General features: G+C 33.2%; 1 protein-coding gene across 9 annotated transcripts in view; it reads right to left on the bottom strand.

Moving 5' to 3' along the window:
* LOC133194195 (formin-like protein) overlaps positions 1–18499 on the bottom strand; it is an 83496-nt gene that overhangs the window by 32002 nt on the left and 32995 nt on the right. For 4 of the 9 annotated variants that reach the window (XM_061330200.1, XM_061330202.1, XM_061330206.1 and 1 more), the window contains 5 exons: positions 18264–18371; positions 17249–17269; positions 16873–16893; positions 13694–13799; positions 10240–13313 (listed from right to left, as the gene is read on the bottom strand). In XM_061330200.1, coding sequence (XP_061186184.1) covers positions 13201–13313; positions 13694–13799; positions 16873–16893; positions 17249–17269; positions 18264–18371 — 369 coding nt within the window. In that variant the 3' untranslated portion in view covers positions 10240–13200. Of the gene's footprint in view, positions 1–10239; positions 13314–13693; positions 13800–16872; positions 16894–17248; positions 17270–18263; positions 18372–18499 lie in introns of those variants that run through there. The other 5 variants (XM_061330207.1, XM_061330209.1, XM_061330201.1 and 2 more) reach the window with 4 other exon arrangements.

Here is an 18499-nt window from a genome sequence, read left to right as displayed (position 1 = left end):
CACAATGAACAACCTTTATAGCACAATGACACCAATATTCAATTTTAAAAGGAAGGATATCTTTACAATAATGGTTTTATTGAATCATTTTATAAAATAAGAAATGATTTAAATCTTCCAAGGAAAGTAATGACGTTATAACTATGTGTATGTTTAAATAATCCATTATGCTCTTTATGCATTGTAGATTCTATGTGCCCATGTGATGCTGACGTCACAATGTGGTGTCGACTTGACAGAAGGAATAGGTCCGTCCAGAGCACAACGTCATACTGAGAAAGGTTAAATTAATACTGTGTATTATAGTCTATTGACTACCTTTATTCTAGAACGCAAGCATTTTATTTTGTGAACATGCATAATGCTCCCAAAAGTATTTTGTCAATCGTTTACCATGTTTATATTCCTGCATTTACATGTGAATTGAGGCCCGAATTTGAATCTTTATATGAGGTTTACAAAGATATTGATACATTTACATTTATTTTCGCTTATTTTCGCTTTGATTGAAATGTCTTACTTTCAATGGTTTAAACGTGACACTTGACCCACAGCTACATGTGTATTTCTTTGTGAGGTGAAAATTTATATCTTGCAATATAGGCGACGCGTTGCGTAATCATTTCAATATTAGAAATCATTGATTACAGAAACCTTCTTATATAAGTGAATTTATTTTTTTTTAGAGGGGTTTGTAATTTCATTCATTCAAATTCCTTTAAACAAAAGCAATTCTCTGTAGAGATTTACACTTTGATGTTAGGGGTATTGCATGATCACAGATTTTTGACACATTTTCTGACATAAAAACCCTCTTCAAGAAATAATTTTCGTAAATATGGGATATTATGGGATATTATGGCAACGAGTCTGAAAGATAACAAATGCCAATTTTTGACAATTTTAAAACGTTACTGCACGTTACAGCAGCAATGTGAAACTATAATCATTGCTAAAACATGATGTATATTACTTACTGTTTCATCTTTACTGAAAAGTGGATATAAATACGAACAGTAATCAAGCTCACACGTCCATTGAAGCAATATAAATTATGAGCAAGGCAAAAACGTTCATCTAAATACAGATGTGGAATCAGGGGCCATGGAGGAGTAAACATCCGCTGTCGACCGGTCACACCCACCGTGTGCTTTTTGAACGGAAAAACTCGTAGGCAATTCAGTATGAAAATAATGGTCAAACTATTTGTATGAAAAACGTCGGTCAACATTAAATTAATTTGCTAGCGAGATCATTGTATTGACCATAGAAATTGCGAAATGTTGACTATAAATGAGATTGCTGACATTAGAATACCGACAACTCATTTGTCAATAGTTTGCCTCGTTTTAGAAAGTGTTTGTGCGTAGAACATGTTCTTGTGTATTGAATCAACTGGAAGACATAAACTACATATAATGGCACTCTAAATGACTTTTTATTCGCCAGAACTTTATTTTTGCGTAAATACGCAAATATTTCATTCTCGGGTAAAAATTTTCAGTATAGAATATATACAACAATGACCAGAATTTGTGAAAATTTTGTCTCGCTTATAAATACCAAATATCTATTTCGCGAAAATAAGGTGTTACGAAAATTTGGTGATATACAGTATATTGCTAAATAAATAAAAATTCGTCGATATATCTTAATGTCGAATTAAAGGCCATGCATACAAAAACAAGTCTGCCTTTAACGGGACACAATTAGGGCCAGTAGAAATTTCAACAGATTGTTGGAAGACCTTGTCTCAAAAACCAAAACACATAGATATTGTCAACCAGAAACTCAAGCATCCTTTTTTAACGTTGGAGTACTTTTGTGTAGGATCAGAATGTTTTTTATAAACAAAATTAGTTTGCAGATAACCAATGACAATGTACAAACATATGATATCCTGATGTACAGAACAACTGAAGTTTCTCCTTCACTGCTGTTAACACTTTTGTGAGGAGTAAAGAAAGAGGCTTAGTAGAACATTCACTATGTATCTTCTTGGAAGGATGTTCATGTTGTTTAGGATTTCCCGTATAAATATGATAATTCAAATTCAACTTGATTGTGAGAAACATTGAGAATGTTTGAAACTGTAACATGATTCTGAAGAAGTTTCACCTACGAAAGGGAACTATAAGTTGGATTACCTATTGTACTATTACATCCAAGTTCTTTGAGAGGTCTTCTGCTTCATATTTTACACATCATCTGACATAACCTTCGACAGAATTCATAATATTTATGAAATTTTGAGGCCAGTTGAAAGATAGGGTTTCTCTAAATTTTGGCCCTTTTAAAAATAAGTGATTTAAGGCCCTCATTTTTAGGTATATTCATGTTACCAGTAAAGACATGTCCAGCAGAACTTAAGTTGTAGGGTCACCAGTAACGACATGTCCAGCAGAACAAAAGTTGTAGGATCACCAGTAACGACATGTCCAGCAGAACTAAAGTTGTAGGGTCACCAGTAACGACATGTCCAGCAGAACAAAAGTTGTAGGGTCACCAGTAACGACATGTCCAGCAGAACTAAAGTTGTAGGATCACCAGTAACGATATGTCCAGCAGAACTAAAGTTGTAGGGTCACCAGTAACGACATGTCCAGCAGAACTAAAGTTGTAGGGTCACCAGTAACGACATGTCCAGCAGAACTAAAGTTTTTGGGTGAAGAAGAACAGGTACAGGATTAGATTTCAGATGTTCTATATCCGGGCACTGTAGAGGTTTTTTTTTTTTTTTTTTTTTTTTTTTTTTTTTTTTTTTTTACAATTAAGCAATAGTCGATGAATATTTGAAAGAATTACAAGGTGAGGACTTGAACTTGAAATATGGCTGAATGCAAGTCTGGACCCTTATATGATTAAGACTAATGTGTACCTTTATTGACAAACTAAAGACTGAAAAGTATGGTAGTTACCCAGATACAAAAACATTAATTTCAGAGACAAACACTTACGCGGGTTAAACTGTCTTATGACAGCATCTTGTTTCTCTATGTATCATTTCCACAGCGTTTGGGTTATTTCTAACTAGGAATTAACCTAGAGTTAGATTTCAAGGAGTGAAAGTTATTCAGTTAAGTATTTTGAACATAGAATTTATAATTTGATTTTGTATTTCAAACCATTAATCTCTGTTGTTTTTTTATTTCACATTCATAACTTAGAGATAGCCGATATATTGGAACATTACTGGGCCTTTGTGTATCAGCCGTCACGTAGCGGACGAGAACTTAACGTACGTGAAAGGAAAAGCATTCGCTATTAGATGGCATCTGGGTAGGTATATAAAGAATTCCCTCTTTAAAAGATATGTTGAATGTTGCAGGCACTTTAATATTATATGTATAAATAAATTTTCTCTCTCTCTCTTTCTTTCTCTATCTATTCTCTCTTGAAATGCATGAAGTTATTAATATGTAGCATGTGGTAAATTGTGATCAATTAAAACAAAGAAGTATTTTTCTAAAAGCCAAAGATACCACTGCCATGGAAGCCACTGAAAACTGGTTATCTGGAATTTCAACTTCCACTTTCTTGAAATATTCAACACTTTAAATGAACATTTAAGGTTAAGTCAGGTATATATTTTAAAAACCCTTCCAGGGAATGAAGTTGCAACAGAATTGTAACTGATGTTATGCTCAGCTCTCCGATATATAATGAAAAAAGTGAAGATAACGAACAGTGATCGATCTCAAAAAACACATTCTATACGAGGCAAACTATGACAAATAAGTTGTCGGTATACGAAATTCAGCAATCTCGTTTATAGGCAACATTTCGCAATTTCTAAGGTCGATACAATGACCTCGTTAGTAAATAAATCTAATTTTGTCCGACGTTTTTCATACAAATCTGTGAAGATTTGCGAAAAGCTGACTTTAAATGAGATTGTTGAGAACTTGAGATCCCTGTAACATCAACTTATTTGTAAGTACCTCGGTTTAAAAATTGATCGTATTTAAAGCATGCTCTTGAGTATCGGATAAGCTGGGAAATTTAAACACCATATACAGGTGATAGCGGGATATTTCTTAATAAATAAAGAAACTTAGTGATGGAAAAACTGAAGTAATTTTGATATATATATATATACAGTGCAGGAAACTAATTTTGTTACAGCATCGATGCTGCTTTGAATGCTTCCTTTGCTTGCTGATTTGAATGCTTCCTTTGCTTGCTGATTTAATGCTAGTAATCCTTATCCTGATGCTGTTTTATAATTAGGTCAATGTCACCGGAAGTAGCATCATGCTACCGGAAGTAGATAATGAATTTCAGCATTGCCGTTTAAAGCAATAAAAGTGCCTTTTAGAATTATTTGATCATAATATCTCACTATGTATCAATAATGTGAATACGTTAACCAATATTCTTTCTTTCTTTTTTTAATTTTTTACTGAATTAAAACACATTGATTTTCTGATGCTAGTAGGATAATGCTGATTTTATGTAGGTCAATGCTGGCTTTATCCTTAGCTTGCTGATGCTGATCCTGGTAATGCTGTTTTTTAAATGCTGATGCTGATGCTAGCTCGATCCTGATGCTACTAATGCTTATGCTGATGCTGGTTTATGTAACAAAATTAGTTCTCTGCACTGTATATATATATATATATATATATATATATATATATATATATATATATATATATATATATATATATATATATATATATATATATATATATATATATATATATATATATATATATATATATATATATATATATAATGTGAAAAATCAAATCAAATAATTCCTCTTAATCCTTCATCTTTAAGATTTTAATAATTGTATTCTTTCCTTTTCAGTTTCAGAAAGAAGACATGTTTCTCTCTTGTTTTTTTTAAAATACTTCAATTCAAAACTCAAAAATCTAAAAGTTATAACAATAATAAACTTTTGAAAAGCTGCATTACCTTTGGTTACATAACGTAAGTAAATCTCATGATTACATTCATCAATACGGTACTCATCAAAACTGTCATCTTCGCTAGCCAAGGGTTTCTGATACGCTCCCTTGGCATACGGTGTTAAAAAAAGTTGGGATTTTTTTCTCAAGTTGTGATTGGAGTTGTTCGACCAATCAGCAATTGTTCTTTGTAAATGACGATATTTGCGTTCGGGATATATCTTGACTCTTTAATATCAGGAATGAAAAACGCAAGTAAACAACGATCCATAAGATAACATGCCATTCTATGAATAGCTATATGGTGTCATTCATTATCTTAAGCTACGTGCAAAATATGTGATTAAGAATCTATACTGAAGATGTAGATTTGCATTTTAACATGTTTAAATAACAAATTAACATAACTCAATACCTTCTTGTTAATTATTCTTTAAAAACATTATTTTTTTATACGCTTTTTATTTCTGTCGATGACACAATCTGTGCGAACCTGGTAGGAATCGTGATCACGTGACGAAAACAATCCCGTCTTTTGTCAGCACTGTATGCCAAGGGTTTATGAGGAGAGTAGCGTATCAGAAACCTTTGGCTAGCGAAGATGCAAAACTGTTATATTTGATTATCATGAATTTCCATTTTATAACTAGTCAACTGAAATTTATTAGTTCCCAGATTCTAACATTTGGAAAATCATTTCGATAAATTTAAGACCTTAGCATTTGTGTCTAATTTAGATAATGTTTATGGTACCATATTTGTATGCTTTGTATTTTATGAAATATGGAGATAACGAACAGCATTCAAGTTCAAACACGGATAAAATATCAGAGGTGGGATCAGGTGTCATGGAGGAGTGAGCATCCTCTGCCGACCGGTCACACCCGCCGTGTGCTCCTTTCATAGTCAGACAAGTGGCAAAATCCGTAGACATTTCAGTGTGTAAATAATGGCCGAATAATTAGTATTAGTATTCCCCCTGGAAAAAATTCCTGGATCCGCGCCTGATCTTCGACAGAATTCATAATAGATGTGAAGTTCTACCTCCAGTTGAAAGATCGGGGCTCCCTATATTTAGGACCTTTTGAAATGAATACTTTTAGGCCTTCATGGAAGTATTAGGCCCGTAGTAAGCAATTTGAGTTCGGGGGGCACAGCCATACATTTTCAGTTGAGGGGGCACTATTAACTACCAAAAATTCCTTGACAAGCAAAAAAAAAGGGCATCAGACGTTTTAATCGAAGGGGCACAAACAGATAGTATCTATGTTTTCTAAAGTACTCTATATATCGGCAAAACGGCCATGAGTATAGCAATAGCATTAGATTTTTCAGAAAATCTGTTGAGCTAAAATTATAAGTTATGAAAGTTTTTTTTTGCATATTGCAAAGTCATCTCTGCTAAAAATATAACTACAAATCGTTTCTGGGTTAAACTGAACAAGCACATATATAATACAACATGTATCTTCAATATTCTTCTTAGTACAAAATATTTCCCCAAACTTGATGAAGTTTCTTAATTTCTCCGATCGGGACACTACTGATTTATACCCTATTCGAAAATGATCTGGACGATTGAAGGAGAAACTAGGTTAAACATGCAACAGAAATACATGTATGTAGGACACTCAAGAATGAATGGTACTCTATTCCAAGGACTTTCTGTGAAAACCTGATTCATTGCATATGCTCAGTGGCATTAAGGTTTGGTTTGTTTTTTGTTGTTTAACGTCCCTCTCGAGAATTCTTCACTCAAATGGAGACGCCACCACTTGCCGGTGGAGAGCTGCAAATTTATACCTATATTCGGCACTCAGGGCCATTGAGCAGCGAGGGATCTTTTTCGTGCCAACACCTACTGCAACACGGGACCTCGGTTTATACGGTTTCATCCGAAGGACCGGTCTCCACGTCCCGCAGTGGGATTTGAACCCGCGACGTTAGGATCAGCCCCTTACTCCGCGACTTTATAGCAGACGCTCTAACCACTGCGCCACGCGGACGACAGTGGCATTAAAGATGTTATCCATACAAATAAGGATCAACTAAATACTTGCAAGTAAAATATCAAAACTGTTAAACAATTATGAATTTTGAAAGAATCAACTTATCTTTTGTTTGTTTCTTGCTTTAGAAGCCAACATGAATTTACAAAATGTGTATTCAAAGCATATCAGGTAAAACAATTTTAGCTGTAGATATAGAGAGTATTCCTCACTCAGTTGTTCTTTCACTTGTTTCAAGATTTTTTCAAGGACAGGGTAACGATAAACATTGATCAATCTCATAAATCCTGTACAAAATAGAGGAATCGGGAACAGGGAACAGCAAGGAACCTGGAAACACGAGGATCAGGTTCCTAGGATGAGTAAGCCTGATACCTGTCAATCGGTCACACCTACGTACCGTGAGCCCTACACCTACGTACCGTGACCCCTACACCTACGTACGGTGAGCCCTACACCTACGTACCGTGAGCCCTACACCTACGTACCGTGAACCCTACACCTACGTACCGTGAGCCCCACACCTACGTACCATGAGCCCTTTGTATTGATTAGGTAAAAGGAGTGATCCTTGGACAAAACAAGACTAATACCAATCGGTATGAAACATGTCAATCACAATGCTACACACAATAGGTTGTATATATATGCAAACAAGATCATTATATCGACCATAGAATTTTGTACGTTGAAAACCCTGTAACATCAACGCATTTGTAACTAGCCTGCCTTGCTTTAAAAATTGATTGTACTCAGAAAATTATTATTGGGCATCTAATCAGTTGGGAGACATACCGTAAACACAAAATGTAGGTGATATCAGAAGCATAGAGTACATGTACTGTAAATAGGGGACTTTGACGATGGAAAAGCTGAAGTCATCATGCATGTTTATCGTATACAGTTCCAAGTGTGTTAGTACGTCTGTAGTCAGTAAAACATCCAAATAAATGAAACACATGTGGCAGACTCTGAACACGGGTATGTTAAGGCTACACCCAGAGATATCCTACTTGCCTTTACAATATGACGTCATAGTAAGCTGTATGACGTGAACTTTAGAAATAATGATTTCTTAATATCTATATTTAAAGTTTAATTTCAGGTCAAAGAAATTAATGGAATCATTGAAAACATAATATAAACTAAATCTTGTCGTTTTTGGGTGGTATAAATAGCTAAGTATTAATTCCAAACCCATGACGTCATAACGATTGATCAAATATATTCAATAAGGAATTAAAGATTAAGAATCAGGTACGCTGATATATTCTTATCATGTTTTCTTATAATGAACACAGGCTGTACTTTGAATTCCCGATCAGCCTTTCCTTTGTCGTTCTATAAAAACAAAGGTGCAAAAGTTCAACACTACGCCGCATACTTTGAAACAAATTTTTTGTTTGTATCGAAAGCTTGTATTCTATTATAGTACTTGGAAAGTGCTGCTAGAATCGTGTGGTTAACATGAATTGATAACAATTCCTTGATCGTATGTATAAAATGTAAAAATTTTGGTAAGGTTTCATGTGAAACTTTGGAATATTTTTTTCTGTGTCGGGAAAGTAGGATTCTAGCAGCACTTTTCATGGCCCAGTGATGTTTTTACATAATTATTTTCAATAAAAGAAATGAATTAGCTCCGGGTAGTGTTGAACTTTTCATTTTTCATTAAGGCAATTTTTCTATTTATAGACGTCACGTGATGACGTCGTAGTGGAGTGCTTCTTTTAGCCTAAGACTCAATGACGTCTATACAAGGGATAATAATAGTAATATAGGATCTCCCATGATTTGTAGTTGGATATGATTTTTATCCAACGAGTTGTGTGTTTTTTTATCCCCGAGCCTTGGCGAGGGGATAAAAAAAACACACAACGAGTTGGATAAAAGTCATATCCAACTACAAATCATGGGAGATTCTTTTTATCCCATGTTTAATACTTCACAACCACAATGTTTTACACTGTTTTATATGTAAGACTCCACTTTGTTTTACTTCATCACGCTAACGCTAAAACCATTGTGACGTCACAACTGCATGCACTTAACTGTGGAATATGAAAAAATTATCCAATGAGTCATATCCACGGGATAAAGGGGTAAACATGGGATAAAATGTTTTATCTATGACTTTTCCGATTTATCAATGTTACATTTTACGAAAAAAGTCTAAATTCGCCGAAATATGATCTGGGTACTGCCTTAACATACCTCTTTTACTCGGAGTTCACTGGGACATCTGAATGAAAATAACTATTATTAATCATTAATAATAGAAACGTCGTCAGTATAATATTATCTAAATGTCAAATTGAAGGCCGCAGCAGTCTTCTTCCTTTCCTTAGAGGTTTCTGAATAAATTCTGATTTATAAGAATATTAAAAACAAAACAGGGGTCAGCTTACAAAGGAGCACAATATATACCCATGGCTATTTCAACAGATTCTTGGAAGACCTCGTCTCCAAAGGATACAAATACATGTATATTGGTAAAGAGGAACTCCAGCATCTCTTTTATATCAATCTTAGAGAATTTTGTAAAGAACAAGAATGATTTTTACTAAAGTAATTAGTGATCAATTATAAGATACGAAAATCATTGAGTTTTATTTTTTTATTGAAGAAACAATTGTCTACGATGTCTTAAGGTTCGAGGAGTGGTAGTATAAAATGTTGGAAAGTAATACGAGTTGATGTTATTGATTTTGGCAATAATTTGAGATTCTTTGGCTTAAAATCAGTAATAAACATACATGTATATCTGTAACCTTCCAAAAGAAATACTTCGAACACGGTCCCCAGAGGCCTCTATCTTTTGATTTCGTTCATTAGGCTCTCCTTTATTGTTTTTTTTATATCCTTCACACTATCCTTTGTTTGGCTACAGTGATGATAACCTATAGGTCATCTTCCCAAGAAAAACTAGATCTTTCTCACAACTTTATTTAATCATTGACTTTTGAATCAGTCTACTCATGACTGTATACACAGACCTGAATAGGTATTGGTTTAATCAGTGAGTTGAAGACGTTAAAGTATTCCTCAGGAGAGAGTAGACCAATCAGAGAGTGGACCATCCAGGGAGTGGACCAATCAGAGATTGGACCATCCAGGGAGTGGACCAATCAGAGAGTGGACCAACCAGGGAGTAGACCAATCAGAGTGGACCAACCAGAGAGCATCAAAATTCTTGAACATTTAACAGTATCTTCTGGTCTATTTTATCTACATGTACTGATGTCTCTGGTCTACTTCATCATGTTAATGGTACATGCAAACACCACATCCACAATGAAACCACTATGAAGCCATTCATTTGAAATATTTATTAAATAAAATATTCATTATTGTTCATTTTCAAGCTTGCGTTACACAAGAAATCTTATTATACTCATGAAAGCACAAGTCAAATATTCACACACAAGAACACACAATGAACACAAATGTCAATCTGCTAATGCAGGATAAAAAGTCATCAAAAAGCTATTCATTTATTCAAACTAAAACTCAGGAAAACTTAAATAATTTTTTTGGTTTCTCTAAAAGATAATATTTTTTAATTTCTTTTCTACCACAGAATCTTTTTTTTTCAAAAATAAGAAAATACACATAAGCAGCAATTAACATTTTGGCACATACAATTTATTGAACATGTTAGTCTTAAATAGATCAGGTTTCTTCTGGCTTAACCCTGATAGTGTCAAATCAAGGGGGGGGGGGGGATAAACAGCTGATACCTAGACATATCTTGATATAAAATAATAAAAGAAAATACATAGAAAATTATTCTTCAAAAATAAATGTCTTCAGATACACTTGTAAATAATTACAATGGTGTATTACACTTAAAGATACAGATCAACAATAATGTTTTCCCCGACTTTTTCCATCTTTAAAAAAGGTTGAGTATGGAAATGTTACACTGATGCATGTAAGTACAAGTAATTGTTTCTCATTTAGGGTCCCAAGTAATAGTGGGTAGCACTATGGTATGTATAAACCCAAAAGTGTGACTCAAAAGGAGCAAAGATTTTATAATTATACATATATCACTTATTAGAAGTACACAAAATATCAAATTGATTACTACATCTTACAAAGACTTTATATTTTGATTATCTTGTATGTTCATAGGTTGTCATTATTGTTGTTGTGGTACAGAAATGCTTACATCATGATCAATCATAAATGTTAAACCCTCTGTTTTATCATCTTCTCTCCCTTTATATGAATTTCATTTCATTTTTTTGGTCTAAATTTAGAGAACAATAATTGTCTTATACAAAATTAAAATATTTTCTGCAAAGAAGATGGGGGAAAAAAACCTACATCAAAATTTTCTTAAAAGTAGCAAAATTTCTTAAAAGTAGCAAAAACTTGGAAAGAACTACATCCTGTTAATGCCAATATCTGCCCCCATCCCCAAATCAAACTCTGATGGAGAAATCTTTATGTTGTAAACCAGGGAATATCTGAAGACTTCAAAGCATTAAATGTTTTCATCAACCATGACAGCATAAATTAGATTTGACTTCAAAAAAATGATGTTAATTCAAAATTTCAATGATTTTGAGAGAAAATAAGGTATTTTTTTAACGATGATATTGCAAAGGGAACTAAATCATTACAGATGAGTAATATGATAATATCAAGAAATATGTGAACATAATACCTGAGCAAGTTTGCACTCTGTAAATAGTATAGTCAAAATTCAACAGATTTTGTCTATTGTCCTCTTCCTTAAAAATAACAGAAAATCCAAATATTTTTTGTTGTCACAGCGACAAAAATTGACAATAATCTACTTCCAATCTACAATATTTTTGTTAATTCAGATTTTTTTTAATACAATATATAAAAATGTGCACATTTCAAAATTGTTTAAAATTTTGACTTTTATGGGGGCAGAAATATGCCTTTACTGAATATAGTTCTTTATTCCTCACTAACATGTACACACTATGTCGAAAGACATTACTGAGATTACAACTGTCAACATATCAGAGGGTATAAAAACTCATTCACAGCATCAGGCAACAGAGCTAAAGTTACAGAGCAGAGAGACCTATTGGTATGGACATAATGATAACACTATATAGAATGACATAGAATGACATTGACTGGAATGAATTACACGTATCAAATACAACAGGCTAAATCTCCCACCCATACCGTAAACACTCAGCTATAGAATATATCTGACACAACACGTATCAGATACAACAGGTTAAAATCTCCCTCCCATAAACACATGTCTATATTATATATCTGACACATATAACACAAAACAACACTCACTGAACACTGTTAAATATGTGTGATATATAAGTTGTCTCCCTTTGACTGATCTTGGCACCAGACATTTTTAAATTTGAGACTGGAAAAAATAGCATTCTCTGATTACAAATAATGTTGGTGTCATGTACAGCACCAATTACATAAACATACATATTTATATCATGCAAATAAAATTTCTTCATGATCAATTTCTTGAGGAATTGTTACCTGACTTTACATATATATATTTGCTTTAAACCATTTTTCCCCAGTCCAAATTCAAATTTCATCATAAGGGTTCTCCTCAGACAAATTGTACCAATGTGACGATTTATTTTCTGTTATTTTCAAATAATAACTGTAACATTTAAGTTTTTACAGAAAAAAAAACATAATAAGGCAAGAACCATTACAACACATAACAGTCATGTAAATATAATATTCATATAAACATGTGAAGACTTTTTTTTTTATCATGTACATTCATCACTGTATTGCATTGACTCTCTCTGTTGAAGCATTTTGCCTAATTTTAAATAAAAACACTTCCCGTAACAGTTTATTCTAAATACATTTAGCTCTCAGGCAGGAAATTATGTCCTTTGGTATTGCACTACAGTTTTTTTTTTAATATCTACAAATATTACATTATTTCCTGTTTATCATTATGTAACTCTATATGTGTCTATCTTGTTCCCTTGTTTATGAAATATACTCCATAATAAGTGATGTTTTATACAATGTGCTCTCCTTAACAAAGTAAACAGACTTAAGGGATCAACCCTGTGTTTTTATGAAGTATTTACAGGTCATGACAAAAAAATGCTTTGTATTTTATAGTTTCCCTGCTACTAAGGGAAATAACTCTATCTGTTTTCTTGAGAACAAAATCTCTACAGAGTTGAGAAATCTGTTTTCTGTCCTTGATGCAGATGAACATAGGACTACTGTCCTGGCATTGAGGATTTGACTCAATTTTTAGTGGGGGGCCCTTATCAGTAATACTCATCATAGCCGTCGGAATTTGGTGCCTGCACCATATTTTCGTTACGTCGACGCTGACTTCGCCTCACCGCATCTGCTCTTCTGTACGGTTCATTCTTCAAATCTGTAATGGACACCAGGATGGTCAATATTTTGAAATTTTCAGCACACTTTCAAAAGTGTGACCTACAGGACAATAAGTATTAATCTAGCATTATCTGCCTTAACCAGTAACATATACCTGATGACAAGTACAGTCAAACCTCGTTATCTCGAGCTCAAAGGGATCAAGAAAAAACTTTGAGATATCTGAGGGTTCGAGATATCCAGGGTAAAATACTTGAAGAATAAGGGGTTGGGACTTCAAAATCACTTTCACATATCCATGGTATTCGAGATATCAGTGTTCGAGATACAAGTTCAACTGTATTATTGTAGTATTATCTGCCTTACCCAGTAATATATACTTGACAATAAGTATTTATGTAGTATTATCTGTCTTACCCAGTAAAATATCCTCCAGTGCTCCATGATACACCTCGTCCTTCCCAAGAAGTTTCTTTTCTTTGATCTGTCGGTTTCTACTCTTTAATTCTGTGACCACAGCCTCCTGAAAGTGTAAATAGGTCAAATCAGTGTCAGTGCAAATAAGTCAAATCAGTGCAAATAGGTTAACAATTGAAATACCAATACACAGTATATAACTACTACAATGGCCAAGATAATTAATGTTTGATGTTATGAAGGGAAAATAAATTTTCAGCATCTGTTGTTTTCTGTTCCATAACCTTTCTAATATTCCTATGTTAATTCCCGTCAACACCAGCTACTTTTTCTCTTTTAAGGAGGGAGATTAGTTAAACAATGAATGGAATTTTAACATATATGGTTCCCATTGATGACTACTGAGACAAAGTCTACAAAGTTTCTAACATTTAAAATCTTAGATTTGGTGAGAAAAAAATTTAAAAAGTAAAACAAGAAGTTGTAGATATAAACTTCCTTAATATCTTAAGTGCCACATATCTGAGAGTTCCTTTACTTTTAAATGTACAACTTTACAACTTCCTAGCCTTATGAACATTGTACTCTCATGAATAAAAACTTTCGGTTTAAATCCCACTTTCTAAAACACTACAGTATACTTATAATGATATTGAATGTATTGAACTTGTACACAAATACAAATCTATAGGTAGTTCAGGGGAATAACTCTACATTTGAATAATACTTTCCAAAGGTATTTTAGGAATCTAATGAAACATGGATTTACACTGTTAATGGACCATTATTAGAAATCCTCACAGATGTCAAAATATAGTGTGGTTTCAAATGAAAATGATTACAAAAAATACTAATGGTATCAATATCTAACAAAATAAAAAGAAATAAAATTTCCAGTCTTTGGTTTGACAAATGAAGGATATGCATGTATCAAAATCTCCAGGTTTATATCTGACACTAAGGTCCTAAATTCTCCCATTTCACATCTTTAAGACAAGAAAATTTCCTGTGTAATGTCTGGAACACACACTAGGGATATGTCTGACTTATTATGAAAATCACCATCTCCAATCTTAAGTCCTTCACAGCACTATAAGTAAAACACCTTTCTTGAAACTCTGTTTTGTGAAATCGCCCCAACCTGATTTTTCAATGTGAACGAGAATTATAAATATTATATTATCCTAATCCCCTGGCTCAACCTTGCCAAGTACTGCAAGTACACAAAGCAGAACAGAGACAGGGAACCAGTCTAAGTATGCATAAACAATACTAGTCCCCTAATGACAAGGGTAATCTGGTTTCCCTTAAAACTTAAAAAGGTTGTACTTCCATCAAAATCATTGAAATGGAACAAAATACAAACTTGATCTGTTACACTCACATACCAAAAATCAGCTCAATGTCTGCAATCACAGTGCAAAAACCAAGTGGGACAGACTGACAGCTAGACAGACAGATGGACAAACAGACAGATCAGGAGGAAATTTATGTTCCCCACCAGTTTCATCAATAGGAGATTAATTAAACTGGGGTTTGACAGAATTTCAGTTCTAGGAATGATTATGAGAACTGCAGTGGACATTATTTATAACATTTAGAGAACTTCATTTTCATGACTAGTGGAATGGTTTAGAAGGAAGACATGTGCTGTGACATTTGATGCCTCCCAGAGAAACACATTGATACACGGAAGACACCAGGCAAAGTGATCCCACTGCTGTCAAGTGAAACAGGAAACAATAAATAATGTGGTATGTGTTGATTGAAATATTCTGGCACTACTGCATGCTTTAAAGCTGGTGACCTGATGTTTGTGAAAAAGATTCATTACAACATCAACAAGTGGTGCTTGTGAGGGAAAATATCCAAAGTTGACCCCAAAGGTCTGACCTTGACTTTATCTAGAGGTTATGACCTTCAAGTCACAAATTCTGAAGATAGAATATCAAGCATTTCCCATCAGTGAGTAAAATATATTGAAAACGAATGAGCAATCTTTACTCCTATGAACATTGTGCTACATGTAGTTACAGCTGTACTATGGTGATACCAAACATACATGTATGTTTCAAACACCATAATGCCAAATCTGACTAATAAATACAGCAATGAGCAGCCATATTGAAGCAAAACATAATCTCCATCAGAGGCTAAAAAATCAAAAAAAAAGAAAAAAAAAGAAAAAATATAAAAGCAAACAATTTGATACATATATAAAAAGCAAGTTATCACATCCAAACTAAGTACAACTGAATCACTGAAAATGAAAAACAAATTCTATTCTTGTTTATTTCAGCATTTTTTTCCCTTATATAACTGGTGCACACATGTACTTAGGTTACCAATCCTCATGTCAGGAAACATGGAAACAACCAAAAAATTTTTGAATATATCAGTTGAAAATAACTTGCTCTAGATATTTTTCTAAACATTCTGTGATATTAATTTAGGAATTTTGGTCTGAAAGTTTGGCTAAATTTAATAAAATAGACATTTTTTCTCTCCTCTCCTTGAATAAAGGGTTGCTAAAAATACATCTGATATCTAGCTATAATCAATTTTCCAATGAGTTACTTTGATAGAGTTTTTTTTCTCTAAGTTTTCAATTCGAAGACTTGAAGATTCAGCACACCCCTCAACAAATGCTAAGAATTACATCCCTGACCTAGCTAACATTTCTGAAATCAAATATTCCACTTACTGTAAACCAACTTTTATTCACATGTGAGAAATATTCGCGAGTTTCGTGACCTACTTTAACTCACGGATATCAATTGCTGTGAACCATTTATTCTGCTTTGTATTTGTAGAAAATGTTTCCTCAGTCGTGAAAATGAATCGTTGTGGATTGATTTCAAAATGACGAATTGCAAATAAAAGTTGACGTGAATAATATTTGGTTTACAGTATCATTTCCATTTACAACAAACATCAGGGGTATATGTAAATTCAAATTTTTGAGACTTTTGACCTAAAACAAGTCCATGAAATTCAAGGTTCATTGCGACTAAGTCCTATACACTTGAGGTTTGCTACACAGTTAAGTGCACTCAATAAAGTGTGAAAAGATGTGAATTAATTCTTAAGTGGTTGAAAGACAAAAAAAAGATAATAAAACTTGGGGGAGAGAAATTTTGTCACAGTGTACTAATCACAACAACCAGATGATACTGTACCTTTTCTTCATAAACATATTTCTGAAAATTTTAATTTCCTTTCATGTAAGTAAAAATGTTTATTTATTAATTGTGGACATTCTTATACATCAGGTGTTTTTCATTCATATTTCAAAAGCAACCTTTTTCAATGATTTTGGATAGAATTGTAATGAACAGATAGCTAATTTTGAGGGAAAAAAATTCCTAAATTTCCTATGACAACTCCCTATTAGCTGTGATTTAGTCATGAAAAACACTGACATTGTTTATCAACATATCCTCTCTGTAATGCCCTCTATGTTAGCTGATTTATATATATATTTTTTATCTGCACAATGTATAAGCAGTAACTACACATCATGCTTAACAACAGAGTGGTTCCCAGATACTTTACCTTCTCTTCAAAAATAATTCTCTGAAAATTATTTCATGAATGAAAAATTTCTTCTCATGTCTCTCTCAGTATCAAACTCCAAAATATGGCTTATGCCATAAATTTGTGTTTTATTATTAAAATATTTAAAGAAATCTGGAATAAACTTTTATGTAAAAAAAAGAGAGACCCATGGGCCACAATGCTCTCTTGAGTGAGTAGTTCTTAACAAATCAAAGTTTAAATGACATACATTATAGATAAAACCTATTATTGTTATACCCCCAGTTTGAGTCCATGATTTGTTGAACTTTAATTTTCAGAATATTTAGGTTTGATATCAACTTCACAAATTGTAGCTTTTTTAATTCCTGTAGATGTTAATACAATTCTTTTGTTTCCTTACTGTGTGATCCCAACCCCATTGCTGGGCTAAGACATGAAGAAATTTTACAACACTGCTTAGCAAATACAAAGATACTAAAGTGAATGATGAAAAATCAATAAAATAAATCTTAGCAAATAATACATTTAAAGAATGCCCTTCAAAAAGTAGACTGAACAATGACTCTCTACACAAGGTGATAACACGAAAATTAAAATGCTGTTAAATTTTCCTTAGTTATTCTTCCGGAATGGCAACTCTAAACATAATGTATCATTTTAGTTCCTTTAGCATCCATCGAAGTACAACAAACAACTCATCCTTTGGGCTTGTACTATTCGGGTAGCAAAAACCTTCAACTGATCTTAAGATCAGCAATAATTGTCTAAAATTTACTTTACAAACTGTTTATCATCTAGAAGGATTAATGATGTTAGCTCTGTGTAATAAACTTAATTTTCACTTAAACTTTACTTGAAATTTACTTCAATTTCATTTTCATTTCCTTAAAATGGTCTCTGTTACAAATAAATAACATTATAATCAGCGGAGAGTCTTTGCTGTCATTTCAAATAAAGGATTAAAACAAAAGGAAAGACTGATGATCTCTGTATGACAGCCTGAGAATTCCTGCTGAAATGGAGTACACACCTGGGCATTCTTTTTGAAATCTTTCTTTTTATTCTTGATCTGTTCCTGTTCCTCTTCCATCTGTGCATATTCTAATTTCTTCCTCTTCTCCAGTTCCGCAACAGCAGCCTAATCAAAATTTAATAAAATCTCAAACCTCTAAGCTCTGATGTTTGTTTACAGTTTTATTTTGAGGGATTTTTAAAAGTGAGATTAAAGATTCAGCAAGTAGCTAATGTGTTTTTAGAAATCTTTGG

The sequence above is a fragment of the Saccostrea echinata genome, unplaced genomic scaffold (assembly GCF_033153115.1).
Source record: "Saccostrea echinata isolate AGI-Se365-2 ecotype Australia unplaced genomic scaffold, CSIRO_AGI_Sech_v1 ptg000028l, whole genome shotgun sequence".
Lineage (NCBI taxonomy): Eukaryota > Metazoa > Mollusca > Bivalvia > Ostreida > Ostreidae > Saccostrea > Saccostrea echinata.
This window is presented reverse-complemented; position numbering and strand designations above follow the sequence as displayed.